The sequence below is a fragment of the Pagrus major genome, chromosome 21 (genome assembly GCF_040436345.1).
Source record: "Pagrus major chromosome 21, Pma_NU_1.0".
Classification (NCBI taxonomy): Eukaryota; Metazoa; Chordata; class Actinopteri; order Spariformes; family Sparidae; genus Pagrus; species Pagrus major.
This window is the reverse complement of record NC_133235.1, coordinates 26,739,019-26,758,692: the sequence shown is the minus strand read 5'-3', so window position 1 is coordinate 26,758,692 and position 19,674 is coordinate 26,739,019. Positions and strand designations below refer to the sequence as shown.

General features: G+C 42.4%; 1 protein-coding gene across 1 annotated transcript in view; it reads right to left on the bottom strand.

Moving 5' to 3' along the window:
- Positions 1-358: 358 nt before the first annotated feature.
- Positions 359-19,674, bottom strand: part of dnah9l (dynein, axonemal, heavy polypeptide 9 like) — a 34,557-nt gene continuing 15,241 nt past the window's right edge. The window contains exons 41-88 of the mRNA XM_073491744.1: positions 19,463-19,590; positions 19,099-19,247; positions 18,844-18,994; positions 18,522-18,653; positions 18,238-18,411; positions 17,949-18,153; positions 16,950-17,115; positions 16,741-16,843; positions 16,356-16,493; positions 16,087-16,188; positions 15,632-15,793; positions 15,364-15,447; positions 14,832-14,941; positions 14,531-14,693; positions 13,928-14,051; positions 13,697-13,839; positions 13,438-13,599; positions 13,129-13,188; positions 12,367-12,540; positions 12,097-12,243; positions 11,884-11,997; positions 11,553-11,696; positions 10,725-10,907; positions 10,271-10,372; positions 9,368-9,502; positions 9,039-9,212; positions 8,715-8,847; positions 8,058-8,160; positions 7,765-7,887; positions 7,464-7,668; positions 7,079-7,243; positions 6,779-6,919; positions 6,388-6,558; positions 6,194-6,316; positions 5,918-6,111; positions 5,660-5,808; positions 5,182-5,309; positions 4,859-4,996; positions 4,148-4,237; positions 3,879-4,070; positions 3,664-3,783; positions 3,224-3,283; positions 2,826-3,008; positions 2,432-2,614; positions 1,620-1,735; positions 1,248-1,360; positions 1,002-1,142; positions 359-908 (exon numbers count right to left, since the gene is read on the bottom strand). Of these exons, the coding sequence (XP_073347845.1) occupies positions 661-908; positions 1,002-1,142; positions 1,248-1,360; positions 1,620-1,735; positions 2,432-2,614; positions 2,826-3,008; positions 3,224-3,283; positions 3,664-3,783; positions 3,879-4,070; positions 4,148-4,237; positions 4,859-4,996; positions 5,182-5,309; positions 5,660-5,808; positions 5,918-6,111; positions 6,194-6,316; positions 6,388-6,558; positions 6,779-6,919; positions 7,079-7,243; positions 7,464-7,668; positions 7,765-7,887; positions 8,058-8,160; positions 8,715-8,847; positions 9,039-9,212; positions 9,368-9,502; positions 10,271-10,372; positions 10,725-10,907; positions 11,553-11,696; positions 11,884-11,997; positions 12,097-12,243; positions 12,367-12,540; positions 13,129-13,188; positions 13,438-13,599; positions 13,697-13,839; positions 13,928-14,051; positions 14,531-14,693; positions 14,832-14,941; positions 15,364-15,447; positions 15,632-15,793; positions 16,087-16,188; positions 16,356-16,493; positions 16,741-16,843; positions 16,950-17,115; positions 17,949-18,153; positions 18,238-18,411; positions 18,522-18,653; positions 18,844-18,994; positions 19,099-19,247; positions 19,463-19,590 (6,848 nt within the window). The 3' untranslated portion in view covers positions 359-660. The remainder of the gene's footprint in view (positions 909-1,001; positions 1,143-1,247; positions 1,361-1,619; positions 1,736-2,431; positions 2,615-2,825; positions 3,009-3,223; positions 3,284-3,663; positions 3,784-3,878; positions 4,071-4,147; positions 4,238-4,858; positions 4,997-5,181; positions 5,310-5,659; positions 5,809-5,917; positions 6,112-6,193; positions 6,317-6,387; positions 6,559-6,778; positions 6,920-7,078; positions 7,244-7,463; positions 7,669-7,764; positions 7,888-8,057; positions 8,161-8,714; positions 8,848-9,038; positions 9,213-9,367; positions 9,503-10,270; positions 10,373-10,724; positions 10,908-11,552; positions 11,697-11,883; positions 11,998-12,096; positions 12,244-12,366; positions 12,541-13,128; positions 13,189-13,437; positions 13,600-13,696; positions 13,840-13,927; positions 14,052-14,530; positions 14,694-14,831; positions 14,942-15,363; positions 15,448-15,631; positions 15,794-16,086; positions 16,189-16,355; positions 16,494-16,740; positions 16,844-16,949; positions 17,116-17,948; positions 18,154-18,237; positions 18,412-18,521; positions 18,654-18,843; positions 18,995-19,098; positions 19,248-19,462; positions 19,591-19,674) is intronic.

Sequence of the window (19,674 nt, the reverse complement as noted above, 5' to 3'; positions counted from 1 at the left end):
ACTAATAAAGTATAAAAGCACGTTATCTGGAGAACTTGACAAGATCTTGTTATCTTGGGAAAACCGTTATCTCGTGATAATGACATAAATAACTCTTGAACTCAAGAAAACAAATACAATTTAACTCATCTCTGTAAAATGGAGGGAATAATATGTTTGACCCATGGCAGTTTAGGGCCTCCGTAATATGGGACAGAGATACTGAACCATATTTGGGAGACTTCTTAATGTTCGTTTACTCACTAAACATGATGAAATTAAGACATCAATCAAACCAGTTTAACTGATGTTACCAAGTACAAATGCTTCAGGAAAGATAGAAAAGTTGGTAAAGGAGGGAGAGTAATTAGAAACTTGATTAAACAAACAGAAATGTGTTTAATGTTTGTTCACCTTGAATGCACTTTCAGGTGATGGTTTTATAAAACCCTCCTCCTTGTGACAGTGCACTTTATGATAATTTAAAGAAATTACTAAAAGCAATCTCCCACAAATCTTAATTTTGGGTGACTTTGAGATTAATTGGTCGGATAGAAGCAAGAAAAAAACCCACAAAATTAAATTAATGACAAAATTTGACTTTAACCAAATCTTTAAAGATGCTACCCGAAACTTTAAAATAAAATCCATCACATCTTCTGAATCTTGACCCCTAAACTCTCACACACTGAGCAGCAGAGCCACTCCTGCCAGCACCCACTTGGCGGGCCTTTCCCTGGTTTTGAGGCTCAAAGTCCAAACATATGTGGGTCCTCTGATCTTGGTTTTGTAGAGCGGACACTCGTAGATGTTCCTGGTCTCCTGGCGGTCATTGGGCACAGCTCGGACTGAGATGACGGGCATGGCCGGGGTCAGATCCTTTAGACGGGCCTCAGTGATCACCCCTGCCTGAGTGTCCCACCTTGCACCTGGGAAAAAGGGGCATTTGAAGAGTACTCACTTTCACTTAAAAAAGACAGGATAAGTATCTATCCAACAGTAGAAAAGCAGTGTTTGTCTACCTTCCATGTAAAGTCCATATACGTATGCACCCTCCCTGGCAGGTTGGTTGAACTCTTCCTTAAACTTCTTGGTCACATCCACCGTCAGGTTCACTTTATCCAGCGGCCACTCGTTCTTACGCGCCAGAGACTGCATCACCGCTGGAAGGCCAGAGTAGACGAGTGAGGAGGCAAGAGATAAATGATCAGGAAAGAGTCGTGAAAAGATTTTTTTTTGCTTAAGCTGCATGCATGAATGTGTGTTACCAGTGAGGAAGGACTGCGGGTTGAAAAGTCCAGACAGCCAGACAACACTCGGCAGAGAGAGGTCCTGAGTCCAGCTGTCCAGCTCTTTACAGCGCTGCAACACATCATTATACCTGACACACACACACACACACACACACACACACACACACACACACACACACACACACACACACACACACACACACACACACACACACACACACACACACAAAATTAGGAAAAAAGAGATCTTAGGACTACATATGTCAGCCTTCTGGACACAAAAAATAAATAACACCTGCATTTCTTATAGCTATAATAGGCTGATTAACCTTAGTGCGACTGATACAGTAGATCTTACACAAAACAAAACACACCATACATACACACCATATAGCCAGGCTGTAGATGGAGGGGTAGGCCAGCTTGGTCCAGGTATCGGGGACGTTGTCAAAGAACAAGGCCGTCTGCAGCTTCTCCATCTCAGAGGAGATGGCCAGTTCACCCTTTGAAAGACATATTTAACAATTGCATCGCACAGTACACACAGCTTTACTGTACATACAGCAGGGAAAATAAGTATTGAACGCGTCAGCATTTTTCTGATGGGGCTATTGACATGAAATTGTCACCAGATGTCCGTAACAACCCAAGTAATCCACACATACAAAGAAATCAAAACATATATGTGCATAATTTAAGTTATGTGTAATAAAGTGAAATGACACAAGGAAAACATATTGAACACATGAAGAAAAGGAGGTGCAAAAAGGCATGGAAAGCCAAGAAACCAGCTGAAAATCTGTCAGTATTTAGAAAGCAATCCTGCCCCCTATCAGCAAAATTAATATCAGCTGGTTTAGTCCGAATTGATGGCCTATAAAAAGGTTTCTCAGGTGTCACACAACGGGCATCTCATGATGGGTAAAAACGACATACGGATGGCATTGGTTACAGACGTATTTCTAAACTTCTGAATGTTCCAGTGAGCATTGTTGGGGCCATTATCCGGAAGTGGAAAGAACATCATTTCACCATAAACCGGCCACGACCAGGTGCTCCTCGCAAGGTTTCTGACAGAGGAGTCGTCCAAGAGCCAAGGACCACTCACAGAGAGCTTCAGAAATATATTTACTGAGAAAAATGTTGACGCGTTCAATATTCATTTTCCCCGCTGTATACATGCGAACACAAAAGCACACCTTGAGTCCCAGGTCAAGCTCCTTGAGCGAGCGCCGCATCTCAGAGATGAGTGTGTTCATGCGCTCACACTCCTGGAAGCAGACCAGGATGTACGGGGACCGTTCGGCTGTTTTAGAGGTGATGTCCGACATGTTGTACTCCTCTGGTAGCTTCTCCAGCACCTCATCCAAAATAGTTTTCACCTGACAGAGGGTGAAGATTGTAGAGAGGTAGAGTAATCTAAAACTGCTGTCACTGTGAATAATTAAAAGATCTGACTGGCACATAAGTTTGTGTCGCTAAATTTGTGCGTCATGTTTTTTGGGTTAGTTCAGCAAGTTCATAAATAAAAGAGACTTAATTCCTGTCAAAAAGAAAAAAGAAATAAATAATTGAACTTGTAGGTGTTGCTACCTTCTCCTCCAGGGTCTGTGAGGCTCCCTCCCCCATCACAGCATCAGGGGATTGCAGCTCCAGCAGAGTGTGGAAAAGATTATCTGACGTTACTGTCAAGAACTCAATTTCTGCGTTGGGGTGCAGCCCATAATGCACTGGGCTCTCGTGGGGCAGCATCTCATCTATGAAATCATGGTAGCCCTGGAGGTGTAGGGAGAGAGTATTATTGTCATGTACTGATAAAAAAACTACACTTTAAGTCACTGGGTACACTTATTTATAGTGTTTCACAGTCAGGCATATTCAGTTTAAGGACTACCCTTATGAGAAATAAATGTTCAACATTAGGGAGATTTGACAATGAGATTTAAACTGTTTTAAAAAAGTTTCCTCAAGCAGTATCCATCTCTGGTTACCTGGTAATCCAGGTTTGAGGGCACGACAAATCCAGGAGCCAAAGAAAGCTTCCGGTCAAACTGGGAAATAAAACAACAGAAAATGTTTTGCTTCAGATTTCTAACATGGTACAAAACTTAAAATCATCCAAACCCCGGTACCCAAAATTTCCTGGCCTAAATCTCACACTTTTGGTTGCCAGACACTCTTTAAGCTTGCATGTGCAGTCTCTGGCCCAGAAGCAGCCAAATTGCTTCTATCTGGCTCTTCTCATCCCAAAAAAGCCCAAGTCTCTGCTCCAAAAACACAGTTAAATCTGCCAGCCACATACTATCTGCACCGAAGCCAGTTCACATTTGGTCCTCTTGTGCTAGAACAGAGCCGAGCGTGCCGGTCCTCAACCTCAATCAGCCACAGCGGGGAGGATTATATTCACATTTTCTCGCCCTCATTGACAAACCTGGTTGGGCTGCATGTATTCTTCCAGGTATGTTCTGCAGAGCCGTCTGTCCCAGTCATCAGTGATGTGTCCTCCGTACATGATCTCCCCAAACAGATACCTCAGGTCCTCCCATGGCACCTTCATCATCACAATCATTATGAAAATCACTGCCAATACAATCATTACCTTTTTATATGCTCATCATGCTGTTCTGCACCAACGACACATCCCACCTGTGTGTTAGCTTCCAGGTAGTTGTAGAGGACGTTAACTGATATTGTCAGGTCTCCGGTGTTGAAGGGGTACTTCCTGTTCCAACCCTGGGGTCCAAACTTCCTCCTCTCGGCCACACAGGCGTGGAAGTAACACAGAGAGAAGAGGATGGTCTTAAACTCCTGCTCACGGCTGCACTGGTCCAGGATGCCCTATAAGGAGGCCAATCAATAAATAAATTATAAATAAACAAATAAACACTTAGACAAAGCAGACAGCAGAAGCTCACCTGGTCAAAGTTATCCAGAGCAGCGTGCAAATTGGCAAGCATGCCCGTAGGAGGTTCATTGGTGATCTTGATAGCGTTTTCCAGGATGCCCTGAGGAAACATATCAGATCAAAAGATTCACATCTAAAGCAGCTACAAGGAACTCTTGTTTTCTGTTGATTCTGGCAGCTCATGTGGACTCAAGCGGTATGAACACCAGCGCCTCCTGCTGTAGAGATCTGGCCAGTGTTTGCATTTGTTTTGAAAGCGAGTGAAAGAAAAACACAACAGATTTTTAATCCTGTTTCTTTCTTTGTTAAACACAGCTGTCTGCAGGATGCATTGCAATGAGTTCATGTATGTATTTGTGGCTATTTAATAACTGTAATATGACCATGATGAAACAAAGTCAAATCTGTTTTAGTAACATTTACTCACCTAGGTTAGCCTAAATGTAGCCTAAAGCTAACAGATTTGGTTGCTCTAATGTTACGATTTTGATCACACCTGGTGACAGGCATAAAAAATTAACAATGATAACTATATAAAAATAGCAAATCTCCTCAATGATGGTCCTGTTTCGTGATGTAGAGGCATCAGTATTAAATTCACACTGTTCCATAAGCAGTTAAAAACTCCCTGAAGGACGTTGCAGTGCAGTAGTGCCATGAATGGGAGCCTGTGTGCTTGATGGATTGAGATAACCTTGCTGCATGTACGCTGCATCTCTACCTGAGGGATAATGTGTTCCTGGGGTGTTGGTGCCGGCTCAGCGCTCATAAACACTCTGTAGTCCGGATGACTGCCTTCACAGCAGCGCTCCAGGAGCTTCTCAAGTGAACCCAGCCAGCGACCGACCAGGTGAATGTTCTACAGGGAGGTGGATGAAAACACAATTTAAATCTAGTTTAGGAAACAGAGTATCAGTCACACGTATTTAAAATTAAAAACTACATATATAAACTAGATCTAAATCATTCTCAATTATCATTCAGTCAAATATTTCTAACTCGTGTTAAAACACGAGTGCCATGTAAACTCTCCTCCAGTCAGACCTGCAATATCACCCAGTGACCCTCCTTGGCTGCTTTTTCCATAGCAACCTCAGCGACAGCTTCCTGGCCCTGGCCCAAGGACACGTTGTGAAGCTTCCCAAGGTCGATAGTGAAACCCAGCTTCCTTCCTGGAAACACACATGGTTGAATTTTAAGTCTTTCTATAGGTTGATGAAGACTAAATCTCCCCCTCGTGAAAGAAATATTCATGTGATTATATTCCCACTTAAAGTAATTCTTTATCTCACTAATTATACTTTAAAGCTTTCAAAGAAGTTCTTTCTGCCTTTCTCCCTATTTTGTTGATTTCTTTTCTCTGCTTTCATTTGCAACATGATCCTTCTTTTGTCACTATTGGCAATGTTTAGTGTTGGTGTTGTTTCTAAAAGCCCACCAGGGACACTCAAGCCTGTAAAAGTGTATGAGTTATTTATTTGTGTGAGTGCATGCATGTTTACAGTTACTTTGTTTACAGTACCCAGTGATTCCACATCTTTCAGTGGGTCCACTCCCGGGGAGAGGATGAAGAACACCGGTGAGGCTGGACCACTTTCTCTGAACGACTTTGCAAATTCAGTCTTTCGGCCCTCTGTATACTTCACCCCGAGCTTCTCCTCCACAAAGTTCCTGCAGAGAACAAGAGCAGGAGCAGAAATCGTCAGAGTTTACACATTAAATCACAGAACAGATAAATAATCCAGAAGGACAAGAAGCATGTAAATATATTATGAGGAACCTAAGAGCATAGGTCATGCGGTCAGGTCTCAGGGCTCTCATCATGATGAGTTTCTGTAGGGAGCTTTTCCCTTTCCACTCCTGAGGAAACTTCTCCTTCTCTGGACACTCTGACTCCACCATCTTCTTCCAGCGCTTAGGAGAGCCTTCAATGTCCCGGTCCAGACAACGAAACTCATCCGTGAAGCTCATCACCTGGACAAAGACAAGGTGCAGCAGGTGTGTTGTGGATGTAAACCAGGAAAAAAAAATCCTGCGTGGATGCATGAGCATTCACCTTAATGGCACTCCACGCCGAGTTGGAGAGAAACTCAAGGGGGCTGACATAGTTGTGCTCGATGTTAAAACGTAGCAGGAAGTCCAGCTCTCGCATATCTATCTCCTTACTCATCAGGAGCAACTAAAAGAGGGAGAACACAGTCAGGGACGAAACACACACACTCTCTCTTTAACACCGACTCAGACACACACCTGGAAGGCTAGCTGTGCAGTAAAGGTGAGCTTGTCTCTCTCAAACAGTCCCCTGCTGATGTAATTGAAGGTGGAGTAGGTAACACAGTCTATGAGGGTGTTCACTCTGCTTTTTACATCCTCAGAGGCCTCCGCCATCGCCACTGCCTTGTGGAAAACCACGTTAAAAGCCTGAGGAAAAGAGGGAGAATAGGTCTGGAGTAAATTTGGGTAGTTGTTTGTGATCACTGCATACATATCCCTTCCCAGGTTTTACAGACTTTTTCATCTGAGGCTATCCAAAGTTCACCACATCACCTTCATTAGGTTTAGTTGCATTTAAACTGGAGAGATAACACAAGTTGTAACACAGAGTCAATGTGAGTGTGGTCTTAGTTTTCCATCTGGTTACCTTGAGGCTGAACTGGTACATGGGGTTGATCTTGTTGAGATCGTTCATGATAAAGTAAAGCAGAGAAGCTCTGACAGCAACGGGACGATAGTGTTCTCTGGCTTCGTTTATCTTCACCTCGTTAACTTTAGCTTCCAGGACCTGAGAAGGAAGGAAGGAGGGAGAGAGGGGAAGACAGAATAAGAGGAGATGGAAAAAGTAAAGGTCAAACATGGGGGGCAATATGGAGGGAATTTGTCTGGAGTATGAAAGATGAAAAACAAATGTACTCAACAACTTCGCACACATTCACGCCGTTACCTTCATTTCGATCTCGGCAGCGGTGTGCTTGGTGGTCTCAAGCTTCTCCACCAGCACGTTGTCTCCCAGGAAGTTACTCTCTGCAGCAGACAGCCTGGTCAGCAGCTCGTCCTCCAGAAGCTTCAGCTCGATCTTGAACATGTTCTGCTGTTTGGTCAGTTCACTCTGTGGGGAAGTGCAAAAACAGCTTGGATCGTTTTGGGAACTGCCTACTGTACACTGTGCTGGTAAAAATACTACCATAATTTAATACAGTATGTTGTAATAGGTAAAAAGCAGGTTAAAAATGGTGTTTACAACTGCAATAGCATTATGTTTTAAGTACGCCAACACCCCTTTGCCATGTCATGGAGGGAAAGGGATCCTAATAATTAATTTACCCCACCTTGAGGTGCTCTAGGTCAGGTCTTTCTTGATTCACCACCTGGGCCAGGAGCTGGTCCTCCAGACCATCCCTGGTCACAGTAAAATTGATGAGGGTGGTCTGGGCTTGAATCTCAGGCTTGTAGTGAGGATTGGCCAACTTGGTGTGGAGGATGAGTCTGAAGCCCGGGTGGAAGAAACACTCCTTGTCCCCGACTTTTATACAACTGTAGCAGAGCGGTGCAGAGGGAGGAAGTGTAAAGCATGAGAGGAGAGGGCATGTGTGTACAGTCCACATGCTCACGTGTCTCTCTTTTTGTTACCTGCCCTTCTTGATGGTGTGTCGTCCCAGCAGAGGGTCAATAACAGGGTCAATGGTCTCCTCAAGGTTCTCTATGAGGACAGTGTCCCCTGCCACTACAGCCTGCTCGATCACATCTACATAGCTGCAACAACATTTAACGTTAATAACAAAGATTTATACAAATAATGTTCTTTCTCACAGATAAGAGAGAAAATAAAATAAAAGTGCTGCTGAAGAGTAGAAGACAGTTGGTGGTAGCAGGTCCGTGTTGAAAGCCTTTGTTATCGCTACCTGATAATATAAAACACTCACCCTCTCTGCCCTAGATTGACAACCTTGAGGCTGCTCCCATAGCGACTCTTGATCCACTTGATGCCTTGCAGCTGAGGGTCAATGAGGAGAGGCCAGCGTTCACCTGAAGCAATGCACACATGACTCATCTTAAACACGTCCAAACATATCCAAAAGACATCAATTCAATGTCTTCAAGAACGTTCAAAAGTGGAGCCAGAATTAAATTTTTTTTTCTCTTTTGGACGTCTTTATAACGTTGAACATGACATCTAAGTGACACCCCTACAGGGTTCAGAATGAAAGTCTTTTCATGCTGTCATTTTAGACATCTTTTCAGCTTAAATTACAGACCTTGGAAAGACAGTTGCTTGTCATTAAAAGCTTAAATGAAGCCCAAAAACTTCAACACCAAGAAGCTGTCCTTTGGACGTCTGTAATCTGAGTTGAAAAGGGTCTAACAAGTCTAAAAATGACAATGAAATAACTTTATCTTGAACTCAGCAAGGATGTCACTTGGATGTCAAGAGTGAACGTTATAAAGACGTCTAAAAGGGCCGTCACAAAACCTTTCATTCTGACTCCTCAGTGGATGTCTTTTGAACGTACGACAAAAACTTTGAATGGACGTCTTTTGAATATGTTTTGCTCAGTGGGATATTTGATGCCACAGCTCACAGTTAGTGAGGATGGTTGCGTTCTGAGTTGACATTTTGTCTCCTGGTAAGCCTTCATTGTTCCACTGGGCCACCATCGCATCGTCAGTCAGCATCGACACTGGATCTAAACCCTCTGTCATGGTGATTGCCGTCTGATGTAGAGACGATATAGAGAAATGAGCAAACCAGAGAGAGATGTTTACATGGGAAAAAGAAATCTTGTGTTGTGAGAACAGGCAGCTGTGGGACTGAAAGGGGGAGGAAAAGGAGGAAAGAGTGACAGAGGAAAATATGACTTCATTTTGGAATAATCCTGGAACAACACTGTGTGTAAGATTATGACCTTCTGGCTGCGCAGGAAGGGCATCCAGAGGTTGTCCAGCAGCTCTCTCCTGTACTTCTTGGAGAAGGAGCCGGCGTAGGAGATGAAGGCTGCGGTCAGGAGGACGTCGCCGCTGAGTGTTTCCTCCTGTTCATGGTACTGAGCCACTGAGTGAGCCCAGCGCACGTTCTCACTCTGAAACATGCACAGTCACAGTGGGACACTTATGTTATGTTTGGTGTTATTCCAAATGTACTGTGGGTAATGTTTAAGAAGTAGACAAAACCTCTGAAATCAACTTAAACAAACATGATTTAAACTGATCTCCCATTGGTCGCTGCTGTGCCCACCTCCAGTCCTTTGACCAGCCGGTTGGCCAGTTCTATTGTCTTGTTGGTGCGGTTGACCTCTTCCTGAAAGCGTAGTTTCTCTGATGTGGCTTTCTCAAATGCTGTTTTCAGAATTTCCAGGTTGCTGTCCAGCTCCTGAGAGGGAGGAGAGGAGGAACAGCCAAAATTATTAAAACCAATAAAACTGTTTGTTTACAATAACTTCTGGGTAGAAAACCCTTGTTTTTTTTTTTTCTTTTTCATAATGTTATTTCAACATGTATGCATCTTATTCATCTAAATTGCATGTTTGATGCTTTCATGTCTCAGAAATAACAACACTTTCACTAACATTAGGTTGGAGATCGAATTTTTCTGTTGGGCCACAGACAAGAGAAAATTACATCCTGAGTTTACCCCAAGCTAGAAATTAGTCTGAGATGTTGCTGTTGGGTAGATTTAGTTTATCAAAGACACTAGCAAAGCAGCACAGGACATAAAATAAGCACAGCAGAAACGTTAGATACCAGACCATCGCGTTTAACTATATATCGTCAAACGTGACAGTTACGGCTGAAAATGACAACAGAAGTAAACGAGTTAGCTGCTTTCCATCTCATAGAAAAGTTTGAAATTATTTTAACGCTATGTGGAACCCGTGTTTGTATATAACCTGACAATTAATGTCATAAAACAAAACTAGTACATATGGACATATTGTCCTGTGTCTAAAATGCATTTAGGGAGGTCTGAAGAAGACATAGTAGTGGATAACCAGATGGTTGATGATCTATAAGAAAAATCTAAAGCAGTCATATTATCAAAATGTTGGGGCTTGCTATTGTTTTGTATAATTTACAAATTAAAATTGACAAGACACAGAAATAAAGTAAAAGAAAAGAACGATGATCTCAGCAGACTTACAGCGAGTTTCTTCCTGATGGCCTCTAGTTTCTCAGCGGCCTCAGCCAGGTCGGCATTGGCCTGAGAAAGACACATCCTCTTCATCTCTACCTCACAGAATACCTGCAGACAAAACAAACGCACACATACAGCAGTTTGACTCAAAAATATCCATTGTTTTGATGGGTCTATTGCAAAAACAGCAACATTTAGAAGTGCATGTAATCAGTGACAAAGTAAACTGATAATAGAAACACTTTATCTGTATGAAATAATATCATCATGCACACACTGTATATTTGAAATCCGAACGACAATAGAGCAGTTATACTTACAAAAATCTATCCAGGGAAGCACAACAGTTGGTGAAACAGAAAATAACAGCTTAAACAACAAGAACATGTAGCTGTTCAGTGAAAAACATAAAATAATGGCTTTGCTTGGATGACACTAACTATGTATGGTATGTATATACCTCGTGGAAGCGTATGATGTTGATCACCCAGGCACAGAGCCCCGCAGCAGCCGAGGATTTCTGTCGTACGAACTCGGGGTTGAACTCCGGGTCGCTGAGGTGGTCCTCTCTCACACACCTCACCGTCGCCTCGGGGATGTGCTCTTTGTCAAAGTTCACCAGAGCCTGCAGGAAGTCATCCACCTGGATGTGCAATTGTGTGTGTGTGTGGATTAGATTAAATGGTGTCATCTCACAATCTCCATTTTTAATAGTTTTGCAGGCTTTTTGGATTTTAACTCACGAGGGGGAATTTAGAAGTAAAGTAAAATAAAAATACTTCTACTATCTACACATCATATTGGCAACTGTTGAACGTATCACAGTATTTGCTAAAATCCCTTTTATAGTTTTATTTATACCTTTGTTTAACTGGGAAAGGGCCTCGCTGAGATTAAAACGCTCTTTTACAGGAGGCAAAGATAGCAGCAGCGCACAGAACATAAAATATAGAGGATATAAAAATTTCAGTATAAAACAGACTTTTAGTAAGATAGATAAAATAGCAGAGGAGAAATCGAGGATCAACAAAGCAGATTCAATATAGATAAAATAACAGCAGTCAGTGGATCAGTATAAAGAATATGAAAACCGATAAATATAAACATTCAATTCTCAGCCGTGTTGGCAACTCAGACGAGGGACGAGGGATAAAACAGCAACAAGTCATTTTAAATGTGACACAATGTTATTTTGGGAATTTATTGGTGATGGACTTTTTTTTTGGCTTTGTGGTAGCCAGACATAAATCTGAGAAACACTCGACAAGACATCACAGTAAAATATCACCTTGCTCATAACCATCTTGGAAGCCTTCCAGCTGCGATCTTTGGGGATTCGGCCTTGGGGAGACAGTAGCACCAGAACAGCTGCTGAGACGTTGGTGACAATAGCTGGAGGGTTGGGAAACGTCCTCAGCTCTGTCAGGTTCAGCTGGATGAGCACACACACACACACACAGACACACACATAAGTATTTCATTTGGGAGGGCTGGGATGGAGCCAACCTTGCAACGCTAGAGTTTGTCACATAAAAACAAACTGAATTAAATAAATAAAACAAATAAATCAAGTGTGGTGAGAGGATTCAGGTCTATTTATGTGCACACGGGTGATTTACCCTGTTTAGAGTATTGAGGGCTGCATTGGCTGCCTGTAGGGCCGGTTCAGCCTTGGCCAGGTCCTCCTCAGTCTCCTGCTGCTGTTTAGTCACTTCGGCTTGGATCGCTGCAACCTGAAGGAACAAAAAGATGAAAAATGTGTCATAATGACTGTTTCTCCTTCATCCCGTATACACACAAGTGGTATGAAATGAAACCCCATGATCTGGGACCTTTTGCTCCTCTGCATCTGCCACAGCTCTCTCTTGGTTAAGCTTGTCTGTCTGTTGTCCTATTTTAGCTATGAGAGCCTCTATATCCGTGTTCCTCTGCCACAGCTCCACCTCCTGCACTGCGAGCTTGGCTTTCAGATCTTCTACCTGGGTGAGACAGACAGGAAGAGGCCATGACATAAATACACAGAAAATGGCAAGCCATATTAGGAGAATATAGCATGTCAACAGCCATAGTAGATGTGTCCAGTATCATGTAGCTTGTCTGACCTGTGAGGCAGTTGTCTGCAGCTTCTGTAAGCCGTTTTCTAACCGTTCCATCTTCTGGGTCAGCTCTGTGCGTTTTTTCCCCAGCAGGTTGCCGTACAGTTTCATAAACTCCAGGAAACTCTTTGGGGTGGTGTAGTTGAAGTGTTTTTCATTCTGTTGGTACTTAACACTCACCTGTTACATGTGGATAAATAAGAAACCAGGGAGATGATGTCAGAGACGGTGTCAGGAGAGGATATCACCAAGTGCAGACACACCACCTCGACTATTATTTTGAAGCATGGAGTCCAAAGATAGGATGTGATATTATTGGTGATTACTTTACATTTATAGAGTTTTTAGAGCAGCTAAATTAATGCTTACAACAGCAAAAACTCGATAATATCTTGCTAGAAACAAGCGCCAATCAAATGTCAATAAAACAAATAATATTTCTGATATTAAAATATTAAGTTAAGTCTGTAAAGAATGAAGAGTGAGTATCAGTCCTCCTCCCTCTGCTGATGTGATTCACTGCCTGCAGGTACAGCTGGTAGAACCTGAGGACATGCCGTGGGAGCGACATGTCAATCACAAGGCAGATACGCACCACAACATATTGGGTCATTTTCTTATAACCTTACATAAAATTGGACTTCTTTTTGAAACCAGTTGATTTGCCTCCTGCTGGCCATTAGAAGGAATGCAGGATTAAGGCGCTCTGGATTGGCTTCACTTCATAGAGTCTATGGTTAACACCCATGATGCTTTGCAACAGCTCACCTCATTAACACTGGTGTGGGCGTAGGAGATGAATTCACTGATAGATGCTCGCACATTGGGCTGCACAGGAAAAAGATGCACAGAAATTTAGCTAATTATTATATTAGTGATGAGAATAACAAAATGTTTCTTAATAAACTAAATACAATTATGGTTTATTTTGATCATATTTATGAACATGACTGGTACACCACCCACTTTTCCACTATTTAAGGTACAAGTTTCTATTCTTAAACCCCCTAAAGAGCAGAGAAGGTAGTCAATAAGTAAAATAAATTGAATATAAATCTGAGATGATTGTGCTGTCACCTCCAGTCCAGGTATCTTTTCTATGAAAGTGGAGCTGACAGACTGCAGGGCGAGCTGAGGCCAGGAGTGGAACCAGTCTATGGCTGTACAATTCACCAGAGCTGGAAACTTCCGCGCACGTGTCCGCAACGTGAACCCGACTGGGGAGAAACACAAGACGACCTGGAGGACAAGAAGGGCGGTGGTGGATATATTTTATATATATATGTCAACGATGTCATACATAGCTTAAAATTACATTTAAAATGTTTTTTAAGACCTTGAGCTGTCTCCGTATCCTCTCAATGAAGAAGCTCCAGCAGTTGTCTCTGGTGTCTATGAGTCCTAATCCTCTCAGCTCCATCCGGATCGACGTCACAATCATATCTACCTCTTCATCACTGAAGAGGTCTGGAATATCCCCTAAAAAACACAAATGATGCTCAGACAAACAGGAATTCTCTGGTGATACAAAAGAACAGGCTCTCGTCTTTAAACAGTGTATCCAAACCTGAGGCCAGCATGTCGTTGATGAGCACCAGGAAGCGTTCATCAGGGATCTGAGCATCTGTATGAAGGAACACCGTCCCAATGTTCTTCACCCCCACCTTTATGTACAACGCTGCTATGTCGCTCTGGGGAGCAGAGATTGCAGAAAAGGGGCAAAGAATACATTAATATGACAAACAACGGGTTCATCTGGGATTAAATCACATCAAATAGAGGTAGGGCCTGTCACCAGAATTATGTTAGCGACTTATCGTATCGGACCTTGACCATCTTTGTTGTTAAGTACAGACGCTTTGGGTTAGAATTTCAGGCCGAATACCGACCCAAAGTGTTGGTATTTCACAACCTGGAAATGAGACTCAACAATCAACTACCTTCCTCCAGAATTGCCTTCCCTACTTTTAAAAGTTCACTGCTGCTTAAAAGTTTTTGTGTGCATTATTATGCCATTATCATATCATTATATCAGTTGCAAAAAATAGTCTTAAAATTACAGTATTATTTCTGAAACAATTATTTCTGAAGCAATTATCATCACAATTATGACAAAAAAGGTAATTATTGTGACAGGCCTAATTGTGCTTGCGTGTGTATGCATGTTTACCTTGAGGTCATTGATGCCGTAACCTTTACGCAGAGTGATTTGGAAAACTTCCAGCATGCTGAGGAAGGCAGCCAGCCGACACAGACTTTGCTTCCCGCTGCCACCAACCCCCACCAGCAGAGCATTACCGTAGGGGGCCTCCAGGATACGACTGATACGACACCTGAACACAAACACCAGAATGAATAGTGTGTGCCTGGACTGTTGATTAACATATGTGCTCATCTGTGGAAATCTTCCCTCTTGCAGGTAAAGCAGATGGTATATGTTTCCGTGCAACATGTCTGCGTGTGTGTCTTACACATGCTGGATAGCTTCTTCAAACAGTACCAGGTCCATGACAGCGTGCAGCTCATTATAATGCTCCAGAGCATCAGCCAGTGTCTTCTGGAGTTTCTCCCAGTCTGAAGCCTGACAAGACAGGCAAATAAACAAACTTTGCTCTCTTGAGTAAGAGCAGCAGTGTCCAAGTAACTCAGTGGTAACTTCCAGATACATAATGAAATTACGTTCTTATCAAGACTGGAGTTGATTAACTTTCAATTTAAACCTCATACAGGAAAGAAAGGTAATTAGTTTGCTAATGACAGTGCATTCATCCTCATTTATATTCTGACAGATGGGACATGACAGCGGAATTTATGCCATGAGGTCTTTGAATATGTGAGCTACAGAAAATCCACAGGCTAAATTGATTCAAGTCAAAAACAATTAAACTCACCCATTTTATTACCACAGCTAATAAAGAATAAATAGATGCTTGAAAGGAGCAACATGGCCTGCAGCTCGGAATAGCTCTGAAGAACTTGTGTGTGTGTGTGAATGTGTCGAACCTGGTGATAGCGAGGCTCTCCCACTCCTTGGGCAAAGTGACAGTACACCAGAGGCTGGTGGATAAAGATGGACTCATCTATTCCCTGGAGAAAATTGGCAGACACAGAAATATGAAAAAGGCAAGACGAACATACCACAGTTACAGCCCTCGAATGAAGCCAGAGACGGAGCAGTTATTTTGGTTTCTGCCACATTGATTCAAAAAGTTAATTTGTCGAATAAAAACATTTCTAAAATACATTTTGTTGTACGTTCCTCATGTCTTACCTCAAAATACCTCTTGCCAGTGTCCAGCAGGATTTTGTTGAAGAGCTCCACATCCTTTTCTTCCATCAGTTTGTCGGAGTAGACCCTGGAGCTCTCATGCAGCCACAGGTGAACCAGGTCCATGGGGTAACGGATACTCTCTGGCAGGGCAAAGAGGATACCCTACGCACCAAGATGCATGGAATAAATAATCATTTCAAACATCTCTGTCCCCACAGAACAGGTATCTCACTGACTGGTAAAAAAGTCAGATATACGTGGCTTGACTGCTAAAATGGTAATTTAGCAATTCAGCACCCACTTATCTTAAAAATATGGATAATGGACCAATACCGCTGTTAACAGTAAATCTCTTTCATTGAATTAAATCCATCATCCAGCTTGTAGAGGAACACAGCAATTATTTGACATAAGATAGTTTTATATTTTCTCATCTGAATGATTGCGTGTGTTACCTGGAAAATGTTCGAGAGGTCTCGCAGGTTGAAGATGTAATGGAAGCGTATCGCTGTGGGGAGGAAGTTCTGACTGATTTTTTGATGCAGACAGATTGCCGCCTGGATCGGCAGAACAAAAAGATGGATGGATGTGGCGATAATGGAACAGAAAAACAGATGGGGATTATTAAGGAGAGAGTGGCTTCTAAATTGACAGACGTATATTTGCACTGATTGAAACAAAAGTTATCATGTAGACAAATGCTGCACTGATACTCTGGGTCTACCTGTATCAGAGTTCCCACTGAGCGGGAGACCCCGTAGCTGAATCCACCCTGAAGGAAGTGAGCTGACAGGATGCTGGAGAAGATGGTGGCTAATGCATCGGTACTGGGAAAATGTACCGCAAACACTGAGAAATGCCTCTGAGGGGAGTAATGAGAGATGTGACAAAGACTTTTCATTAAAACTTTTTTTTGCTTGTTTATCATTTCTTTGACAAGTAATTGCTTCTTGCTTTTACTGCTGATTAAATCCATTCTGTCTTAATTTGCACCTTGATAAATTACTTTGTGAAAATGTTTAATGAGCTAATTAAGTAAAGTAATTGTAGTACAAAGAGGCAATGGCAATGTGTATGAGCTACGTGCCTGTATGCATGAATGTGTTTACCTGTAGTCTGGGGTTGATAGAGAAGCTTCCAGCCGTGGGGTTCATACAGGTGATATACTGGCAGTTGTGAATTTCCTTCAGCACCAGTCGTTGTCTGTCATACCTACAGATGTTTTATTTGCTTTAATTAGATTTAATATAACCATTTAATTCATTACAACCTGTATTCACTGCACAGCATGTGTTTACAAATTGTGTCTCCATCTCACCAGTGGTTGTAGTCAAGATGCTGGCGTATCAGCGTGTGCGGCTGGACGGTCCCATAAACGTCCACCTCGGGCATGTTGAGGTCGTCTATGAAGTAGATGAGTCTCTTAGCCGTGGGGGGAGCAAATTTACGACCAGCTTTCTTCTCCAGGGGTTTCTCCAGGACGCCTGAGGTCCATATAAACCATGAGACAGTTGATGAAAATGACGAGGGCAGTGCGCAGAGCAACCTTGAAACTGCATTGTACCAATGACAATCTCAAGAACACAGATTCAGACGGCCAGAGTTTTATACGTGACATAGCTAAGGAATGGCTAAGCAAAATGATGGCGGAGACTTTTCCAGAGCACTGTTTTGCCACAGAACTGATGCCCGACACTGTTCCATCCATTTATCTTGGGGATGCAGTGCTTAGTTTATGTTTCTTAAAGGTAGATTTATCTGTTCACTGTGTCCAAACAAATCTAGTGTGTGTTAGATATTGTTGACTAACGTTAGCCTGTCATGCTACATGATCACTCATGTCAAATGCAGGACATTTTATGTTGGTCTTTTATATTTTGTTTTATCTCTCAGTGAGTGATATTGTAGTTTGTGAAGGACCTTGTAACTCTGGTTTTGAAAGGCACTAAAAAAAAAAAGTTTATTATTATTATCATATATGTGGCTTCAGGGTGTTGACGAAGAAAGTTACGCCAAATGGCACTCAAAACAGATTGTCAGATAGCTAAGCTGCTGAAGTACGTAATTTTTATGAACAGACATGAGTTTTTAGCTGCTTAGTCAATGCTTTAAATAATCATAGATTCTTAATATATATATTATATATATATTTATTATATATATCATTATACTATTTGCACTTTTATATTACATTCTGAAATAACTAGCACTGCTATACCTTGCAAAAGCTCTACTGTGCCATCAGTGTGTAGAATCTGTATTTATTTTTAGGAAGCATCAATCCTAAAATATTCATTTTCATGCCTGTGATTCTTACGCTGCAGCATGGCTGATGTGGTGTAGTAGTTGAAGGGGACTTTAGCCACCATGTAGTCCTCTTTCAGCTTTGCCACTTTATCAGACACCAGGATGGTCTTGCCCACTCCGGCGTTGCCCACTAACATGATAGGTTTGCCCCTCTGGAGCAGCAGGTCCATGAAGTAGGTCAGACAGATGGTTTCTGGGGTGTGGACCAGCACAGTCTGAAACGAACAGTGCATCATATGACTGAAAGGGCTTGTCCAAAATGAGGCCAATATTATGCAGTAATTCAGGTTCGTACACACCTGTAATGGTACATCAGGTTCCAGCTCAAAAGGCAGCATCTTCTCGCTCCAGGGACTAAACTTTTTAGTCTCAGAGTCTATGAAATAGTCAAAGACGGTGCCCTGGGAAGGAAACTTCACCGCTCTCATCTCTTTGGACCACCAGCGGCTGAATTCAGCACGATAGTCATTCAACTGGAGCATGTTGGGAAAACACATAATGTGATATAATAATTTGAGTTTTCTGATTATCTGCTATGTAAAAAGGTGTGAGATCTTCAAGCAAACATTCAGTAATCACACACATGATCCTGGAAGAGGGCGCCTCCGAAGGCCCAGACACAGGCGAAGACGAAGTAGATCTCATAAAGTTCTCGGGGGGAGTCGGCAGGAGTGTTTTCCTCCGTCAGCAGGCAGTCCAGCAAGCAACACAGAGTCTGCTTGGCCAAAGCATAAAATGTAACACTAATACATTTGTCTTTTGACAATATGTAAGAACACCACATAGACATTCAACATCTGGTCGAATAAAACCAAGAAGACAGGATTTAAAAGGTATACACATTCAGTAAGACTCTGTGATCTGCAGGTGAGAAACATAATGAGCACGAGTGTGTGTTTTCTTACCTGCACCATGCTGTTTTCTGGTATGGGAGTGATGGTTTTCAGGTTGCAGCGGACTTGTTCCAGGCAGTACGGCACGTACTTATCAAACAGAATTGTGAGGTTGGCTCGCTCTGATTGGGCCTGTCTGGTGTCTATCCAACTTGTCACATATCTGTAGATACAGTAAAGACAGCACTGTTAATCAAAGCACAATTTCAGAAAAATTTTCAGAAGAAATAGAAATCTGTGATTTTTGTGTGTTTGTGTGTGTCGTACGAGCTCCAGCCAAGATCCTGTGGGTTGACGTAGAGTATCCCTGCCCTGGACACAGTAGCTGGAGTAGCAGCCCTCAGATGGGAGATCTCGAAGAGGAGACGCATGGAGGAGGACAAACTGATCCTCTCGTTACTGGCAAGAGTCAGAACCTGCACAGAGGTGAGGGAGAAAAGGAAAAAAATAGATTTTGTGGAGCTTAAGTATTTTTTCTAATTTACACAGCAGCAGCAACATGTTCATGTATTTTGTGTGTACTTTGGGTTGGTTTATGTAAAGATGAAGGTATGTTCAAACCTTCAGATAAAGGACAAAATTCTGCATTAGAATAATGACAACACAGGATGATATCAGAGAACAAACTGACCTTGTTGTCATCCATAACTGTGTTGAGCGACTCAATCCACATGGGGTCAATATCCCCGTCCAGAACAATCCATTTGGGCCCATCATGTCCCACTGAGGTCAGCTCTCTCATGGTAGAGGAGAACAGACCTAAAGAGTAAAACATGCAGTGGTACTATTATGTTATGTTTTACTAGCAAGAGTTAACACTGAACCAGAAAAACAACTTTAAAA